Source organism: Lagenorhynchus albirostris, chromosome 4 (assembly GCF_949774975.1).
Source record: "Lagenorhynchus albirostris chromosome 4, mLagAlb1.1, whole genome shotgun sequence".
NCBI lineage: Eukaryota > Metazoa > Chordata > Mammalia > Artiodactyla > Delphinidae > Lagenorhynchus > Lagenorhynchus albirostris.
In genome coordinates this window covers 85,203,429-85,223,135 of record NC_083098.1, presented here as the reverse complement: position 1 = coordinate 85,223,135, position 19,707 = coordinate 85,203,429, and the positions used below count along the sequence as shown (strand labels likewise).

At 40.6% G+C, this 19,707-nt stretch overlaps 2 protein-coding genes across 5 annotated transcripts in view; both read right to left on the bottom strand.

Annotated features, from left to right (window-relative positions):
- The window catches only part of TLR1 (toll like receptor 1), a 43,610-nt gene that overhangs the window by 2,680 nt on the left and 21,223 nt on the right, over window positions 1-19,707 (bottom strand). Inside the window, exon 1 of one of the 3 annotated variants that reach the window (XM_060148355.1) lies at window positions 4,625-4,644. The exons of the other annotated variants lie outside the window; for them this stretch is intronic. The gene's annotated coding sequence lies outside the window, so the exon portion shown is untranslated. Of the gene's footprint in view, window positions 1-4,624; window positions 4,645-19,707 lie in introns of those variants that run through there. 3 annotated transcript variants of the gene reach the window in all.
- Window positions 14,035-19,096, bottom strand: TLR6 (toll like receptor 6). 2 transcript variants are annotated; one of them, XR_009540363.1, is made up of 3 exons: window positions 18,708-19,096; window positions 14,308-16,959; window positions 14,035-14,222 (listed from the first exon to the last, which is right to left on the bottom strand). XR_009540363.1 is itself a non-coding variant. In XM_060148352.1 (2 exons), the coding sequence occupies exon 2, from the start codon at window positions 16,888-16,890 to the stop codon at window positions 14,497-14,499; it is 2,394 nt and encodes a 797-aa protein (XP_060004335.1). In that variant the 5' UTR covers window positions 16,891-16,959; window positions 18,708-19,096; the 3' UTR covers window positions 14,035-14,496. The 2 variants fall into 2 exon arrangements, 1 of the variants encoding a protein (XP_060004335.1); XM_060148352.1 differs by having other exon boundaries at window positions 14,035-16,959.

The window sequence follows — 19,707 nt, the reverse complement described above, 5'->3', positions numbered from 1 at the left end:
TGAAGGCTACATTATTTGGAGTCACACAACCTGAAACCAGGAAAATGTACATATTTATAAACAATTATATTATCTCGAATCAAATAACTTTTAATATGGATACGTAATGGGTTGAATGGTGACCCTCCCCCCAAAAAAGATATGTCTGCCTCCTAACCATGTCCTAATCTCCTAACTGAATATTATCTAATTTAGAAAAAGGGTATTTGTAGAGATAATTAAGTTAAGAATCTTGAGAAGATCATCCTGGATTATCTAGGTGGTCTCTAAATCCAGTGACAATTATCCTCATAAGAGAAAGAGGGAGCATTATTTACAATAGGCAAGATACGGAAGCAACCTAAGCGTTCATCAAAAGACAAAAGATAAAGATGTGGTATACGTATACAATGGAATATTACCCAGCCGGTAAAAAAAAAAGAAATGAAACCTTGCCATTTGCAACAACATGGATAGATCTAGAAGGTATTATGCTAAGTGGAATAAGTCAGACAGAGAAAGACAAAAACCACATGATCTCACTTATATGTGGAATCTAAAAAACAAAACGAACAAAATGAAAACAGATTCACAGATACAGAGAATAAATATGTGCCAGTGGGGAGGGGGATGGAGGGTGGGAACAATAGGTGAAGGGGATTAAGAGGTACAAACCACCAGTTATATAATAAATAAGTTACGGGGATGTAATATACAGCATAAGGAATATGGTCAATAATATTGCAATAACTCTGTATGGGGACAGATGGTTACTAGACATATTGTGGTGATCATTCCATAATGTATTCAAATGTCAAATCATTAGGCAGTACATCAACTACATTTCAGTTAAAAAAAATAATTAGAATTTTTTAAGCATAAAAAATTATAAACAAGAGAAAGGCAGAGGAATATTTGACAGAGACAACGAAGACATGGAGAAGAAGGCCATATGAATATATGAAGATGGCCACATGAAGGCAGAGAGTGGAATGATACACCCACAAGGCAAGGAATGCCAATAGCCAGAGAGCCGTCAGAAGCCGGAGAGGCTCTGGAGAGAGTGCAGCCCTGCTGACGCCTTGAATTTAGACTTCTGGCCTCCACATCTATGAGAGAACAAGCTTCCGTTGTTTTAAGCCACCAAGTTTATGGTAACTGGTTACAACAGCCACAGGAAACTAATACAGATGGGTTTACACATTCAAGGCGAGTCCTCTGACCCCAACCTCCCCAAGATCCTTTAGAGCTCACGCTAGGATTCACAGCTGGTGTACTTTCTATGTTTGATACGTACCTCCCCATGGCTTTTTTGAGAGTTCCATCCCTGTGTGGTTGAATTAGGATTCTTTTTGCATTACCTTTTGTTACCTACACACAGTTTGGTGCCTAACTTTGGTCTTATTCAAAAGACAAGGATGTCCACTCTCGCCACTCTTATTCAACATAGTTTTGGAAGTCCTAGCCATGGCAATCAGAGAAGAAAAATAAATAAAAGGAATACAAACTGGAAAAGAAGAAGTAAAACTGTCACTGTTTGCAGATGACATGATACTATACATAGAGAATCCTAAAGATGCCACCAGAAAACTACTAGAGCTAATCAATGAATTTGGTAGAAGTTGCAGGACACAAAATTAATGCACAGAAATATCTTGCATTCCTATATACTAACAACGAAAGATCAAAAAGAGAAATTAAGGAAACAATCCCATTCACCATTGCAACCAAAAGTGGCGGGGGGAGGGGTGGTAGTGGTGGGATGAATTGGGAGATTGGGATTGACATATATACACTAATATGTATAAAATAGATAACTAATAAGAACCTGCTGTATAAAAAATAAAATAAAATTCAGAAGTTCCATAAATAAAAGAATTCTCCTGCCAATGTAGGGGACACAGGTACGAGCCCTTGTCCAGGAAGATCCCACATGCCAAGAAGCAACTAAGCCCGTGCACCACAACTACTGAGCCCTCGTGCCACAACTACTGAAGCCCACGCACCTAGAGCCCGTGCTCCACATCAAGAGAAGCCACCGCAATGAGAAGCCCACGCACTGCAACAAAGAGTAGCCCCCGCTTGCCGCAACTAGAGAAAGCCCATGCGCAGCAACGAAGACCCAACGCAGCGAAAAATAAATAAAATTAAATTAATTAAAAAAAAAAAGTAAGGGTGGTATTTTTATGTCATTGTTTGTATTTGGCTGAAAGACCCAGACATGACCCAAGTCTTCCTCTCTAGCTTCCTGAAAGAGCTACTCATACAAGAAGAAATATTTCAATGAGAATAAAAATAATACTCAATTACTGCCTGGGCCAGTGCCTAATATCTCAGAACAGAACCATCCTGTATAAGCTATATTGAAGTAAAAGTGGTTTGGGCTTATGGCTCGAGTGGGTTTCCCTACTTATTCCTAAACCTGAATCCAAATCTGGGGATCTTTTAACTTTCTGGCCAAACTCCAGAGTTCAAGGAAGTAGTGGTCAGCACCATCAGGTATGGTGCACAGCGTGTGACTGGAGAGACAAAGGGCAGAGACAGGATCCCACACACAGACGTGAGTGCTTAGCACACAGTGAACCCATCACAAGCAAGATGAAAGCGGTCTTTGTTTGCTTAACAACGGCAACCATCACAGCAAATTTAAATTTATAAAACTGAGACAAGCTGGGACCTGGGACCGTTTGTGGCAGTGCTGCAGTGCTTGTATCTGGACAAATGACTCCTCAAGCAACAAAAAAAACCCAAAACAACTATAAGGGACTCAAAATAACTGCGTGCATGTGCAGTTGGGGCAAATTCTGGACAAAAAGACCAAAAAAGCCCAGCTGCCGCTTCTAAAGAACCTGGAGCAAAAACAGGGTGTCGGGAGCAAAAGCAGGGTACTGCGCATGCCCACTGCACACAGCACCACAAAGGGGCGGGCAAACCACCAAGCCACGCCTCCAGCGACCCCCCTGGATACACCCCTAACCTCACCCCAAATAAGGAACCAGCTTGCCACCCCCCTCCACCTCAGGCCAGCAAGCAAGGGAAACTGTTACTTGTTCTTGCTCCCCTCTGCTGTGGCAGGGGCCCCAATAAAGCCTTGCCTGAGTTTCCTGTCTGGCCTCTAGTCAATTTCTATTTATTGGGGAAGTCCAAGAACCCTGGTCAGTATCAAAACTGCCTGTCTTCAAGCATTTAATGAAAGCATGGCTTCAGTTTTCTATCTAGCTTAATTAGTTGACTCAAATATCTTCTATTTGCTCAACCTCCATTTTGCCCTTTCATTTATAGTCATTATCTGAAGCACTCAATTTATGAAACCATCATATTACACCTGAGATGAATGGCCAGCTCTTTTTACATTCCTATCTGTTTATGCCTGACTGTCCCATCCCTTTAACGGGAAGAGATTTGTTAACTAAGTTAGGGGCCACTCTTTCTCGAGGGGCAAGGGAACCACCCTCATCACCAAACGGTTCTAACAAAAAGCAAAAAGGAACAGATAAAATCTGAAGCTAAAATAGAAGCCTTAGTAGGCCCTGGAATGTGCAATATCGAGGTTCCGGGCTTGGCCAAAGATATCCAGCCAGTGATTAAGTAAAAAGGGTTATACAGTGTCTAAATATAAGGTACAAATTTCTTAAACCTAAGGAAGATCTTCAAAAATGTTTGGAAGTAGATTAACAAAATAGGAGGCCACTGGTCTGACTAAACTGACCATAGCTGATATTCAGACCCTGATAGGAATTTTGGAAGAGGCCTTCTCCCCTAAGCTGAATGAGGAAAAGTAAAACTTTCCAACATAGGTGAATGGGTATGTCAGTCCTTCAATATCATTGAGGTAACCACCCAATTCTTTGAAAAGGAAAACAAAACGTCCTTGTTTTATAAATGTAGTCTTTACAGTCTTACAGTCTTTACACCAGAGGTGTGGTTCCAAAAATAATCCAAAACTCACCAATCCTTTTGCCACTCCCAAAGCCTTCCCTATTTATCTTACGAGGCTTGAAAGTATTAAACAAAGGGGAAACAAAATCATCCTAGGAGGAACTTGCCTGTACCTTTGAGATGCAAATGTCCTATCTGGTCTTTTCAGGAACCCTAATTTCTGACATCTTTTTAAATGGAAATTTTAAAAAAGAGGGTAAAGTAATTTAGAACTTGACTTGTCAAGGATAAATAGAAATCTTAAGTGCCTTTTCTGTAAACACTAGTAAAATGGGTTTGTTCATCTGCTAGAAACCCAGTTTGAATCCAGCCCCTTGTAACTGATGGTTTTTATGTTATACCTGACTGAGGGCTGAAATTTTGAAATGGGTCCTATAAGGCCTCTGTGTTTGTGTGTTCATATGTATCTACGTGTGTTGTAGGTGTATGATATTGCAAAAAATGAATTTGTAAAAGAGCTCTACTTAATAGGCTTAAAAAAATTAAGTGCTTATATAAATACTCAGAAATAGAAAATAATCTGGGCAGAATGAATTTCAGGTTCATGTTATCTGGATAATATTCACTACTAAACTGATATCTGGTATTGAAGGTGGCTTAAGCTTGTTGGTTTGATTAATATAGACATGTAAGAGTCATCAATGTTAAGTATAATACTTCTGTTGTAACTAGGTTTTTTTTTTTAAGCTTTTTTTCCCATACGTACATTTATTTATTTATTTATGGCTGCATTGGGATTTCGTTGCTGCACGCGGGCTTTTTCTAGGTGCGGCGAGCGGAGGCTACTCTTCCTTGCGGTGTGTGGGCTTCTCATTGCGGTGGCTTCTCTTGTTGTGGAGCATGGGCTCTAGGTGCACAGGCTTCAGTAGTTGTGGCATGCGGGCTCAGGAGTTGTGGCTTGTGGGCTCTAGAGCGCAGGCTCAGTAGTTGTGGTGCACGGGCTTAGTTGCTCTGTGGCATGTGGAGTCTTCCCGGACCTGGGCTCGAACCCATGTCCCCTGCATTGGCAGGCGGATTCTTAACCACTGTGCCACCAGGGAAGTCCATCTAATTGGCTTTTGATCACGCTACTATTAAAGGTGGCTGAAAGTGAGAAGAGGGAGGGGTCAAGATCAAAGTTTTGCTAAAACTCATTCATAGAGAAGATCACTCATGGGCTTTTACCAAATGGATGCTAATCATGTCTTTTCCGACAAACTGGATTTCAGAGAAAATCTGGTGCTCAAAGTTTTTTCCATGGATATTTCAAACTTTCTTCAAAAAGTGATTTTTGAAATCTCCATGTGAAAAACGCGCTAGCTAACGATCTCTTTTCTCCGATAAGGTCTAAGACATTTCCTGTGGGTTCGTTGCTGTTGTCGGCATGCTCAAGGAATCCAACCTCATAACTCCACTCTGGTCTTTTAAAACAACAGTAACAAAACAACAAATGGGCAAATAAAGCTAAGAAATGCTAGCTAGCTGTCTTCCTCTGAACTTGTGCTCAGCCTGGTGCTGCATGATGTCCTATACAAGCTGGATGCAATTCTTGCTGGAATCAGCTTTTCTCCCACAGCAAGCAAAGTCAACTTCCCTAAGAACCCTGAGATTCTTTTTGACTTGTACTATTCTGTCTCTCTCTGTTTCCTCCTAGCCCCTCACAATTTGTTTAAGCGGGAGGCATGTCTATAAATATATTTTTGTGACTGAAAGAATGAACGTCCTCCCCCCTTCCACTCTCACTTACCATTACTTCCCCCAGGTCCATAAATGGAGATAAGGGGGCTCTTTGATTAACAATTCAGTTCCTGGCTCCCAAAAGGCATTTGATTTTGTGAACCAAATCTAGAAACTAATGCCCAGGACAGGGAAGTCAGCAGGGCAGAAAGAAAGCACTTTAGCACTCAAAAAGTCCTGTGTTTCCCTTCAAGCTCATCCCCACTCTGAGTTGCCCACCCGCCTCTTTTTTTTTCTCCCTATTATCCAATAGGTCAGCAGTCCCCAACCTTTTTGGCACCAGGGACTGGTTTCGTGGAAGACAATTTTTCCACAGAAGTGGGTGGGTGGGGGATGGTTCAGGCAGTAATGCCAGCGATGGGGAGCGGTGGGGAGCGGCAGGTGAAGCTTCACTCACTTGCCCGCCACTCACCTCCTGCTATGCGGCCCGGTCCCTAAGAGGCTGCGGACCGGTAGCGGTCCACAGCCCGGGAGTTGGGGACCCCTGTAATAGGTAACAAGGGGCCAAACATACTTGTAATTATGTACACCCAGGCATTGATATATCCACCTCTCCTAAGGAAAAACTTTAATTCTCAAAGAACATGCTTTCTTTTAACTTTTTAAAATATTTTACTTAACCCAGTATATCCAAAATATCATTTTAACATGCCATCAATATAAAAAATTATTAATAAGATATCATATATAATATTCTTCATTCTAAGTCTTCAAAATCCAGTGTGTGTTCTACATTCACAGCCCATCTCATCTGGGCTCCCCACATTTCAGGTATTCCATGGGCACACGTGGCTAGTGGCTCTACCATATTGGATGGCCTGAGCCTAGATGGAGTTATCACAGCCATGCAAATAAGTACAAGCCTAAGTCCAGTCGATAGCAGCTCAAAGAGCTAACTCAAAACAGAGGTTCCACATCTTAGAGCCTAGGCACCTCTTTACTTCTCTCAATAGCAGTTTCTGCCCACTCTTGATTCCATACCCAGGTGTTTCTTTTTGGATCCAGGGCAATGTAAATACTCTGCCAATTAGATGGGACCTGTACGTGTTGTTTGTTTTTTTAAAACAAAAGTTTTATTGAGATGTAATTCATATACCATAAAAAATGTCACCCGTTTAAAGTGTACAATTCAGTGACTTCAGATCAATTCACAAAACTGTGCGACCATTACCGCAAGCAATTTAGAACATTTTCATCACCCTGAAAAGAACCACACCCCTTAGCTGTCACCCTCCAATGCCCCATTTGCCTCAGACCTAGACAATCACTACAGATTGTACTAATCTCTATAGATTTGCCTATTCTGGATATTTCATATAAATGGAATCATATTATAAGTGGTTCTTTGTGTGGTTTTTTTTCTTTCACTTAGACTAGTGTTTTCAAGATCCATCCATGTTGAACCATGTGTCAGGATTTCATTTCTTTGTTGCTAAATAACTTTCCATTGTATGGATATACCACATTTTATTTATCCATTCATCAGCTGATGGATATTTGGGTTGTTTACACTTATGGCTCTTATGAATATATAAACATTCATGTACAAGTTTTTGGTAGACATACTCTCTCTTGGGTAGATACTTAGGCATGGACTTGCTGCATCGTATGGTAACTGTGTTTAGCCTTTTGAGGAGTTCCAGGCTAGCTGCACCATTTTACCTTTCCACCAACAGTGTATAAATGCTCCAGTTTCTCCATATCCTTGCTAACACTTGTTATCATCTGACTTTTATTATAGCCTTCTTACTGGGAATGAAGCAGTATCTCATTATGGTTTTAATTTGCATTTCCTTGATACCTAATGATGTTGAGTATCTTTTCATGTGTAGATTAGCCATTTATGTATCTTCTTTGCAAATTTGCTGAACTTGTGTATTAGTTTTAATGGCTTTTAAGTGGATTCCTAAGTATTTTCTGCAATTAAAATCATGTCATCTGCAAAATGTCATCTTCTTCCTTTCCAAGATGGATACCTTTTATAACATGTTCTTGCCTAACTGCCCTGGCTAGCAATCCCAGTACAATGTGGAACGGAAGTGGTGTGAGCAGACATCCTCGTCTGGCTCCAAATGTTAGGGAAGAGCTTTGAGAACCATTAAGTATGATGTTAGCTGTGAGTTTTCCATCTATGCTTTTTATCAGGTTGTGGAAGTTCCCATCCGTTTCTAGTTTGTGAGTGTTTTTTTTTCCGGAAGAGGCAGAAGTATTGTTTCTTAATCAACAAGGAAGAAAACAAATGCTCTGACCACAGTGTCCTAGTTTGGGAGATGCCTCTCCCAGTGGAGTTAGTACAGTTGACCCTTGAACAAAGCAGGTGTTAAGGGTGCCTAATATGATTATAACTTTACAGTTGGCCCTTTGTAGCTGTGGTTCCGCATCCTTGGATTCAACCAACCGCAAACAGTGTAGTACAGTAGTACATATTTATTGAAAAAATATCTGTGTGTAAGTGGACCAGTGCAGTTCAAACTCATCTTGTTCAAGGGTCAGCTGTACTCACAGCTGTGTTCTATTCCTTCCTTCCCTCCCTATTTTCCTGACAGAAAGTACAATTCCTCTCTCCAACCTGACCCCAGAGTTCAAACTGTGCCCCATGAAGCTGGCTGGGAATGAAAGATGACATCACTAGGACATTTAGCATTTAATTAATTCTCCCTTAACTACTTAAAATTTTCCAGCAATTTTTTTTTAAGTTGCCACCTGAGTAAATCTTAGGCTAAGGCCAACCTGTCTCCAGCTATTGACCTGAGGGGAGGGTTCCTCTTTTAGCTTCACGAAATGTTAACCAGCAACTTCGTACACAATCTTGGTCCAAGTTTTTTACTGTTGGCTTAGGATAAATTCCTGGAAGGAGTAAATAAATGTCTTGGATGGGTTTTCATGTTTATTGATAATTTCTATCACTTCTGTGAATTACTTGTTCACGTCATTGCCTATATCAGGGTTATGATTTCACTATTTAATGATACATTCTCTTTTATGTTACTGACACTAACCCTCCATCAAACTTTCTGCAAACATCTTCCCTCATTGTTTATCTTTTTATCCCATGATCTTTTGAACCAATAAGTACATAACGTTTTATATAAACAGGTAAGTTGACTTTCTCTTTGCTACTACTATCAGTTAGTTGTGTGCTGGTGAACCAGGTTACAAAACAAAAATAAAAAGCCTGATTTTTTAGCACTTGCCAATATCTATGATGTAAGTATTTCCAGTATAGCTGATTTCTAGTTACCAACTGACCTGCCTGCAAAATTTCTGAATATTTAACCACTGGTTCTCACAAGTGTGTACAAACCAGCTCCAGCAGACTACTGCTATATGTTGCTTTTAGGTTTAGAGAGTTATTCTTCATAACAAGGTCAGATAGATATATGTGTATATGATCTCCTCAAACATAATTTTTCAGTTAATTTGATTTTTTTATTATCCAAGTAATAAATGTTTACTGAAGAAAACAGGAAATATGAATAAATAAAAACAAAATTTCAAATCAATAATAACTTACCATATAGAGATACACCAATATCACTTTTGGAGCAACCATGTAGACTTTTTTTTTTTTTTTTTTTTTGCGGTACGCGGGCCTCTCACTGCTGTGGACTCTCCCGTTGCGGAGCACAGGCTCCGGACGCGCAGACTCACGGGCCCAGCCACTCCGCGGCACGTGGGATCTTCCCGGACCGGGGCACGAACCCGCGTCCCCTGCATCGGCAGGTGGACTCTCAACCACTGCGCCACCAGGGAAGCCCCAGACTTTTTAATATATATATAAACATGCTTTAGGCTCTTGATACCTGTTGCCAAATTGCTATTCACACACCCGCCCCCTCAGATGGCACTGGACCAAGTATTCTGTTTTGTAATCTGCTTTTCTTTTTTAAAATTAATTAATTAATTAATTAATTTGTTATTTTTGGCTGTGTTGGGTCTTCGTTTCTGCGCGAGGGCCTTCTCTAGTTGCGGCGAGCAGGGGCCACTCTTTACCGCGGTGCGCGGACCTCTCACTGTAGCGGCCTCTCTCGTTGTGGAGCACAAGCTCCAGACACGCAGGCTCAGTAGTTGTGGCTCACGGGCCTAGCTGCTCGGCGGCATGTGGGATCCTCCCACACCAGAGCTCGAACCCGTGTCCCCTGCATTGGCAGGCAGATTCTCAACCACTGCGCCACCAGGGAAGCCCTAATCTGCTTTTCTTAATCCATAATGCATCATAAATGTCTGTTTATATCAGTAAATATCCACCTACAGCTTTGTTATTATTGGCTGAATAATATTCCATTTTATTTACAATGTATTTTTAAAATATTTTAATTAACAATGTATTCAAGCAATCTTTTTAAGTTGTCTCCAAATGTCACATTATTATCATAAACAACTCTGCAATAAGCATCCTGTTCATCCATTTTCTTAGGATGTGTATGAGCAATTATTTCCTTAGGATACATTCCATGAAGTGAACTCTCTGAACCAACTGACATAAATCCATACCATTTTTCTCTGCCTATTGCTATGAATATGCCTTTTTGATTTTTTTATATGTCTTTTTTAAATGATTTAATCCAAATTTAGAATAGATTTTTAGGTTGTTCATCTGCTATATAATTCAATAGCCTACTGACAATTTTGGTTTCCCTTCTGTTGGTTCTACTGATTATGGTATAGGGTGTTGACTGGAACTTTTCCTATGACTTGGGTCCAAAACCAAGGACTAGGAAGTGTTACTTACCCCATATTCTAAGGAGAGCTCCCAACAATTCGGGCCAAGCACTTCCTAAAGCAGTTGAACCAGACAGTGCAATCCCCACCATCACCCCATCCTCACATTTCCCAGGTACATATACATAAAGAGGCAGCAGTGAGAGAGTCAGCAGCATTGAGATACCAGTGTTTATGATGTAAGGCTACACCCTATGATACGGGGAAAGGAAAAGACCTTTAGATGGAATTGGAGATTGAAAATGTTAAGCTAGAGTGCACTGTTAATACCTCAAAAGGGCTGAAGATGTCTGAAATCTGCTCACAAAAATTACTTCATATTTAGACTTGACTCTGTTGAGATTCCTTACTCCGTGCTTCCAATGCAGGAGGCGTGGGTTCGATCCCTGGTCTGGGAACTAAGATCCCACATGCCATGCGGCCAAACAAACAAACAAACAAAAAACAGAAAGTCCCTGTGGCTTTAGAAATCCCTTTAAGTCTCTTTATCTGCCTGTAATTTATTCTAATTCTCTTCCGATCAAACCAATCTCCAGAAATCTAGACAGAAAGTGACTTCCTCCTTTCCCAGTGCTGTGTTCTGTGTTCTCATTAAGACTCACTCTCTCCTCCATTTATATCCCAGTCATCCAGTCACTGTCTCTTAGCCATGCTTTCACACCCCTCCATCCCATCTTCTCTGCCAATCTCTCCCTTTTTTGGACTTCAGAACTGTGAGAAATACATTTCTGTGGTTTAAGCTACCCAGCCTGTGGTATATTGTCAGGGCAGCCTTAGCAGACCCCTACACCACTCTTCTCGATAATGGTCATGAGGCAGGTAACCCTGCTCCCCACTCCTCAATCCCCGTCCTCACTCACCACCATGACAGCAGGTCATGACAAGGAGCTTGACTTTTGTTCTTACTGCAAGGGGAGGTCATTAGAACGTTTTAAGCAGGGGAGTGGCTTAAAATAATTTATACTTTAAAAATAATTACTCTGATTGCTGTTTGGAGAATGTATGAGGCAAGAGTAAAAGCAGGGAGGCCAGTGAGTTTACTGCAGTCATACAGGTGAGAGATATTGGTGGCTTAGTCGGGACAGTGGATGCTCTGCTCCAGGTTACAGAGTGGAACATGCACACTCTGTCCCTGATGGCCTGCAGACTCACCTGGGGGTGGCAGTAGAAAAAAAGGGAGGGAAGAATATCACAAAAGCTGCATGGGTCCATGAGACACTTCTGTATCCTTGAAATAAACACGCCCTTTCCCAAGTTGGTATCTGCTACTTGCAACTGGAAAAATTCAAAAGAGGAAACAGAGGATTCCTGGAGATAGAACATCTTTATCTAAAAAACAAACTGATCTCTTATGATAGAGCTTTCATATGTCTGAAATGTGTATGGTTTCATATGTGGCAAAAATACAGGTTTTGTTTAATTCTATTTGAAAATGCCAAAATTCTATATTTTCATATAAAATATATTCTATATTTTCTAAATACTGTCAACAGTATTTTGTGGGAAACATATTGGAACCATTTAAAAATATTTGATCATTTAGAAGGTGTGACATAGTTTGTTGTTTGCTTTTTTTATGAATTTATTTATTTTTTTATTTTTGGCTGTGTTGGGTCTTTGTTGCTGTGCACGGGCTTTCTCTAGTTGCGGCGAGCGGGGTCTACTCTTCCTTGTGGTGAGCGGGCTTCTCACTGCGGTGGCTTCTCCTGTTGCAGAGCACGGGCTCTAGATGTGCAGGCTTCAGTAGCTGTGGCATGCAGGCTCAGTAGTTGTGGCTCACGGGCTCTAGAGTGCAAGCTCAGTAGTTATGGTGCACGGGCTTAGTTGCTCCACAGAATGTGAGATTTTCCCAGACCAGCTATCACACCTGTGTTCCCTGCATTTGCAGGCGGATTCTTAACCACTGCGCCACCAGGGAAGTCCCAGTTGTTGTTTGCTGTTTTGGTTTTGTTTGTTGGCTTGGGGATTTTTTAGTTTAAGGAACAAGTCCAACAGGGGCTAGAGAAAATTTACCATTTGGGAAAGGGCCTGTGGAAGAAAGTAAGTGCTCTCCTGAAGAGAAGGAAGGGCTAATGCAGACAGAAGATGACTCTACTACAATTTCATTAAGGCTAGTTTCTTTATAACTATTAATTATGAAACCAGTTTATTGAATGAGCTAAGTCCAGAAGGAAAGGGCTTTATTTTTCTCTCTAACCATAGCTTTACAAGCAAGTTTTGTTGAATCTCTCCCTCTATAAGGATCTATTCAGGATCTATCCTGAATCCTGAATCCCACAGATTTTAGTGACAAGTCTCATTTTAGTAATTGCCCCTCTATTTCAGGCATTGAAATGTCCAGGCCAGTCCAGTTTAACATCAGTCTCACACCTAATTTAAAATTCTGCTTGGCCCTGGCTCGGGCCTTTCTTGCAGTGAAGCGGGGAAGGAGTGTGGTCAATATCATCACTCTTCCTCCATCTTCTCTGCCTTCTCTATATTCTGGATGTTCCCAGGCCCCTGCAAGTGAAGAGAGTATTAGAGAAAAAGGAGCAAGTCTCCCTGCAATTAACAACTGGATAAGGCAGGCAGGCCATCACGCCTCTGCCTCTGATTATGGCGGAGTCCAAATGTTGGCTCTTTCACAGGATGCATCTGTGGGTCATTCAGAGGCCTTGGGGGGATCCCACATTGCACAGCTCTTTGATGCAAGTGGCACATTCTCTGGCTGACCTCTTGCAGCACCCCCCTGACTCCCCAAGTCATACGCCTCTTCTCCCTAACCCCTTGCCTCTTAGCAGTATTGTCCCTTTGCACAACAGGCTGCCCTATTAGCTAAGGTCATATCATGACACCTCAAGCCCAGATACCCTTCCCATGGTCATTATGGCCCACAGGAAATCCACAACACTTCTGCCATGCCAAATAATGGAAGGGTAGGTTGCAATCACTGCTTCCTTTCTTTCCTCATCCTGCTATTTCGGGCTGCCCAAGCCACCCTCTTACCTCCTGAATTCTCCAGGTGAGAAGCACTCATGCATTCATTCAACAAATATTTATCAAGCACCTATATTTGCAAAGCATTGTTTGCCGATAGGTGACACTCATCCAGCTCTTCCAAGAGCTCTCACTCCATACTCTGTCTGCCTCACTGGACCTGTGCATTCCTGTTACTCTGCAAGCTTTCAGGCTGGGAGTAGGATGTAAGGTTACTGTTCTCCTAAGCTTACAGCCCATCTCGTTTGCCTTTGGAAGAAATCCAAAGCAATTTCCCCATAAGTCTAGAACCTCTACTTAATGACTCTCTAATCACCCTTTTGAAGCCAGTCTTCTGAAAATGGGTAATATGAGTTGATAGTTACTGATAGTTACTGACCTCTTTCTGCTATTTTTTTATAATTCCAGCCTGGCTGTGTCTAATATCTGTTTAAAATGTGGTGATATTTACGGCCTTTTGTCAGCTTTGAGGCATTCGCCAAAATTCTAACACAACCAGATAACTCCTATTCAATCGGTTACAAATAAATCTGGCTCTGAGTTTCCTTGGCAAGCCAGTAAATCATGTCTTTGACCTCAACAGCCTATGACTAAGACTCTATTTCCCTTTATATACATAGACTACCAATGCCATGAGTCGCTAATGATTAATTGCATATTTGTGTAGCAAAGTCAAACATTTTATAAACTATTACTCAGATGTGAAGAAAAAAAAAAGTATCTTTATTTTCCATATCTGGTCTAATTTCTCCCCCAGCCCCAAAGTAGAGCAGGATAACAGAGCCGACCAGAGGCCGATGAGGATCCACAGGACACTCCACTGCATACAGTTCTGAGGTTGACTCTTTCCTTCCATGAAGTCTCATAAACTCCTGCTCACACAAAATCCTCTGGGGAAAGGAGAAGAGAGCATTTACTCAAAAGAGCTTGTTTCAATTTGAAACGGAATGGTTCAACCAGAAGAGACTGAGCTACCTGTCATCAGCACGTTTGAGCACCACCACAGCCCCCAGTCTGGTTCCCAGTTCAACTGAAACACAGTTTTCATTAAGTGTTTCCTGAATGCATGGAGATAATGGAGGCAGCAAACACAATAACTTGAAAGCACAGTGTCCATCAGAATTCAAGTTAATGATGGTTTCTTAAGTTGGACGTCTGATCTTTTTAAGCTTTCACATCATCATTTTCAGTGACTACTATTAATTTAATATTAAAAGCAGCTCTAATATTAGCCCAAAAAAGTCCATGTTTGCTCTTCTCCTTGGGCCATTCCAAATAAGTTCTCTGGGCCATGAGAGCCCTCAGCTTGTGATACTTGCCAGGAATGCTGTCCTGTGGAATGGGATCCAGCAAGATCAGGATTAAGTTATTAGATCCTTCACGGAAGAGATTGTGGTGGGCAAAGTAGAGTTCATAATGGCACCACTCACTCTGGACAAAGTTGGGAGACAAAACAAAGATGCACTTGTAACTTTTCTCAATGCAGTTTATGATATTTTCCACGATGCTCTTGCCAGGAACAAAGTTTCTCTCATGGAGACAAATTCTTATATCTTCTTTTTCTAGGTTTGGTATTAACTCATTCTTCACCCAGGCAGAATCATGTTCACTGTATGAAATAAAAGCATGGAACTGGAGAGCTCTTTGGAGTTCTCCTAAGGGTACATTCCTAGCCCTGCGCCGGGTCTGGGTCCACTGATACACCATCCTAAGATACCAGGGCAGATCCAAGTAGATACAGAGGGCAGTCACGGTAACAGCCAATACCAGCCCAGGGACCCCAATGGTGACAATCAGCAGAGCTGTGTTGCAGGATAATGGAGATACATGGAAGTCCTTTAGTGGGGTTCCCTTATAGCTTTCTGGATAATCACACTTATAAGAATCAGGCCAACCCTCTACCACTTCACTTGATACTTGGCCTACACTTTGGATAAAGTCTCTTAACTCACATGTACATTGGAATGGATTGTTCCCTGCTTTTAGGGACCTAATCTTCTGGCAGCTCTGGAAGAAATCAGCTGATGGGTTGGAGACTGAATTATAGTCAATGATCAGTATGGAAAGGCTGCTAAAGGTACCACATCCAGGAAGGTGGGCTAAAGAATTGGAAGCAACATTGAGTTCTTGCAAAGTTTCTAGACTGGTGACATCTTTAGGGATGCTCCTTATTCTGTTATTGTGGAGATCAAGAACCTTGACCCTGGGAGGTAAACATCTGAAAACAGAGTCAGTAAGTATATTTGAAGATAAATTTAACACCACTATACTCCCAACCCAAGTGCAATTTCCATCATGTCTATCATATTCCAAAGAATTCCAGCTAACATCCAGTATTTCCAAAGAGAGCATATCCTTAGTCATGAGACCTACTTTGAAAAGGTCTTTTAATTCATTCTTTTGTAGAATAAGTGTCTCCAATCTAACTAAAGTGTGGCAATTTTGAAAAACACTATCTGTGAAAATATTCTGGGTGAAGTTCAAAAATGTAAATGTGCTTGGTTTCTGAGGACAAAGCATGTGTACAAAAGGTGTGTCTGATATGGTTAACATCGTAACAGTCATCTCAGAAAACACTGTGTATAATGCTGTCTGTGAAAAAATAAAAACTCTGTTTATAATATGTTCTATATTCAGTGCTTTCAATGTTGTTTCATGATAAGTAAAAACTTCTTCATTGATGCTTTCAACTATTGTTAAATTGTAAATATTGAGATATTCTACAGGTTTGGGCCAAAGGAATTGAAAAACTCCAACTAAACATTTCCAAGTTGTTTCCATATGGTTTAGGGTAAAATTCAGTAAGGTTGGCCCTCTAGTGAGTTCTGACAAAAATTTAATTAAAACTTGACAGTTGTCATCATTCAATTTAATATTAGTCAGTTGTAACCACCCTAAACTATTCACTGATATGTTCACTTGGACAGAGAAGAAGCTATTTGGGTGAAAAACAAGGTGAAGTTCCTTTGTATTCAGAATTTGAAGACTTTCTTTCTCATTTTCTTTCACAAAATAACCTTCCAAATCCAGAAGGATGCGACTTAGGTGCAAGTGAGCAATTGGTAGTAGATCTAATTGCTGTAACTTTGTAGCACTTAATCCTAAGAAATTCAGTTGAGTCAAGTTGCCAAATTCCTTACAGATGGGCAGGGCATCAAAGTCATTGAATGAGAGGTCTAAATGCTTGAGACTTGTAGTGATCGGATGACAGGATATCTTCTGCAACCAATTGTGAGATAAATCCAAATATTCCAAATCCTGGTTGAACTTGAAAATACTAATATCAAGGTACTGGATTCTATTATGGGAAAGTCTCAAAACTTTCAGCCCTGAGAGAAAGCCGATGTCAGAGAGGTGAAGCTCAGATATGTAGTTTTGAGACATATCTAAGACTTTGGTTTTTGGTGGCAGGTCTTTGCGAACACGAATAAGGCCTATTTTTGACATGTCCACCACAAATTCACTTTCATCAGAGAAATGGATTATGGTTCCAAATACTAAGGTCAGAATGTAAACAAAATGAAGGTTTCTGACAGCAGATTCTTTGCCTTTGGTCATGATGTTGAAGTGGCTATCCCCTAGAGGGTTGTTGCTGTTCTTCAGAACATCTTGCTATGAATCCAAATTCTAGAAATATAATATACATTAAGATGTATAAAGATTGGATGATTGCTCTCAAACCTCAGCTTACTAAACACAAAATCTCAATGAGTTCTTCATTCATTATCAGAATCATTTCTGTCCCCATAATTTAATGTGTTATTTTTTCCAGTTATACAAGTTGCTTGTGCCAGGAAAGGCAATACAGACCTTGTTAGCAAAGAATTGTAGTTGTGTGTTATAACCTGTCTGGTGGCTTTCTGAGGGGTCCACTCAGGAGTGCGCCTTTGTTTCACCCCATCCAACTCAGAACTTTCCCAGGGCTGCAGCAGCCTCCTGGACAGTGTTTCGAAAACCTTTAAAGGCACAAACACTAGCCACAGCCACCTGGAGCAAGGGATAAGATATGGGGCAGGCAGCAGACACACCAGAAAGCCAGAGAAGGAGGAAGCTGGGAAAGGAGATACATGGGAGAAAAAAGACTCTAGAAATCTCCATGTATCCCAGGTAATCTAGAGGCCATACACATGCCCAGGGCTGGATGCATGCTCAGAGGAGACCTGAGAAAATCCTAAACATTCACCTCTGATTGGCTTTTAGGCTCTGTGCAAGCAGAAAGTAAAAGCTAAGGCAGAGTTGTAAACAGCCTGGATAAGCACTGAGGAAGTGCTTCAAAACAGCCAATCTGCAAAGATCAGGTGTTTTTTGTTTTGTTTTGTTTTGGTTTGGTTTTTTTTCTCCAGATGTTTAAGAACATCTCTGTCAAATCACTAGCTGACCACTAAGCCAATGGAACAGAGAATTCAATGGCCACACACAAGAAGGAATACAGTCTTTACAAAAATAGTTTAGAAACATCACCAAACAGATAAACAACCACATCCCACAGCAAGCAGCAACAACAAACCCTGGGAAAGTGGAGAATCTGAGTTACCACATCCTAATATTTCCAGAGTTACCACGTTATAATATTCAAAATGTCTGACTGAAGTAAAAGAACTATGAGGCATGCAGAGAAATAAAAAAGTATTGTTCATTCATAGGAAAAAAAAATTAAAAGAACAAAGTTAGAGAACTGACACTACCCAACTTCAAGTCTTACATAAAGCTATAGCAATCAAGACAGTGTGGTATTGGTGAAAGAATGGACAGATAGATCAACTGTCCAGCATAGCGAGCTCAAAAATAAACCCATCCAAATACAGTCAACTGATCTTTTACAAGGGAGCAAAGACAATTCAGTGAAGACAGGATAGTCTTTTTAACAAATAGTGCTGGAAGAACTAGACATTCCACATGCAAAAAAAAAAAAAAAAAAAAGGTCTAGCTCAAAACGGACCATAGACCTAAATGTAAAATACAAAACTATAAAACTTCTAGAGGTTAGTATAGGAGAAAATCTAGGTAACCTTGAATTTGGCAATGACTTTTAGACACAACATCAAAAGTACAATCCATGAAAGAAAAAAATGTTAAGTTGGACTTCATTAAAATTAAAATTTTCTGCTTTGCAATTAAGAAAATGAAAAGACAAGCCACAGACTGGGAGAAAACATTTGCAAAGCACATATCTGTTAAAGAACTTGTATCCAAAATAAATGAAGAACTCAAGCTCAACAGGAAAATAAACAACACAATTTAAAAATGGGCAAAAGATCTGAACAGACATTTCACCAAAGAAGATATACAAATGGCAAATAAGGACATGAAAAGATACTCAATACCATATGTCATTAGGGAATTGCAAGTTAAAACAATGAGGAACTACTACATACCTGTTAGATTGGCCAAACAATCCTGAAACAACATCAAATGTTGGTGAGGATATGGAGCAACTGGAACTTTCATTCATTATTGAAATTCAAAATGGTTCAGATACTTTGGAAGACAGTCTGACAGTTTCTTACAAAGCTAAACATAGTCTTACCATATGAGCCAGCAATCACACTCCTAGATATTTACCCAAATGAACTGAAAATCTATGTCCACACAAAACCCTGCACATGAGGGTTTCCCTGGTGGTGCAGTGGTTGAGAATCCGCCTGCCGATGCAGGGGACACGGGTTCGTGCCCCAGTCTGGGAAGATCCCACATGCCATGGAGCAGCTAGGTCTGTGAGCCATGGCCACTGAGCCTGTGCGTCCGGAGCCTGTGCTACGCAATGGGAGAGGCCACAACAGTGAGAGGCCCACGTACCGCAAAAAAAAAAAAAAAAAAAAAAACCTGCACGTGGATGTTGATAGAAGCTTTATTCATAACTGCCCCAAACTGAAAGCAACAAGATGTCTTTCAATAGGTAAAAAGATAAACAAGCTGTGGTACATCCATCCAATGGATTATTATTCAGCAATAAAAAGGAGTGAGCTGTCAAGCCATGGAGGAACCAAAATGCAATTGCTAAGTGAGGAAGCCAATCAGAAAAGGCTACCAACTGTATGATTCCAACTCTCTGACATTCTGGAAAAGGCAAAACTAAAGAGACATTAAAGATCAGTGGTTGACAGAGGCTGGGGGAGTGGGGGATGAATAGGCAGAGTATAGAGGACTTTTAGGGTAATGAAACTATTCCATGTGATTTTGTAATGGTGGATATATGACCATATGCATTTGTCAAACCTACAGAACTATGCAACACAAAGACTGAATCCTAATGTAAAGTATAGACTTTAGTTAATTATATATCATTATTGGTTCATCAATTATAACACATATACCACACTAATGCAAAATGTTATAATAAGGAAAATTGTGTGCAGTGGAAAGGGAGTATATGGG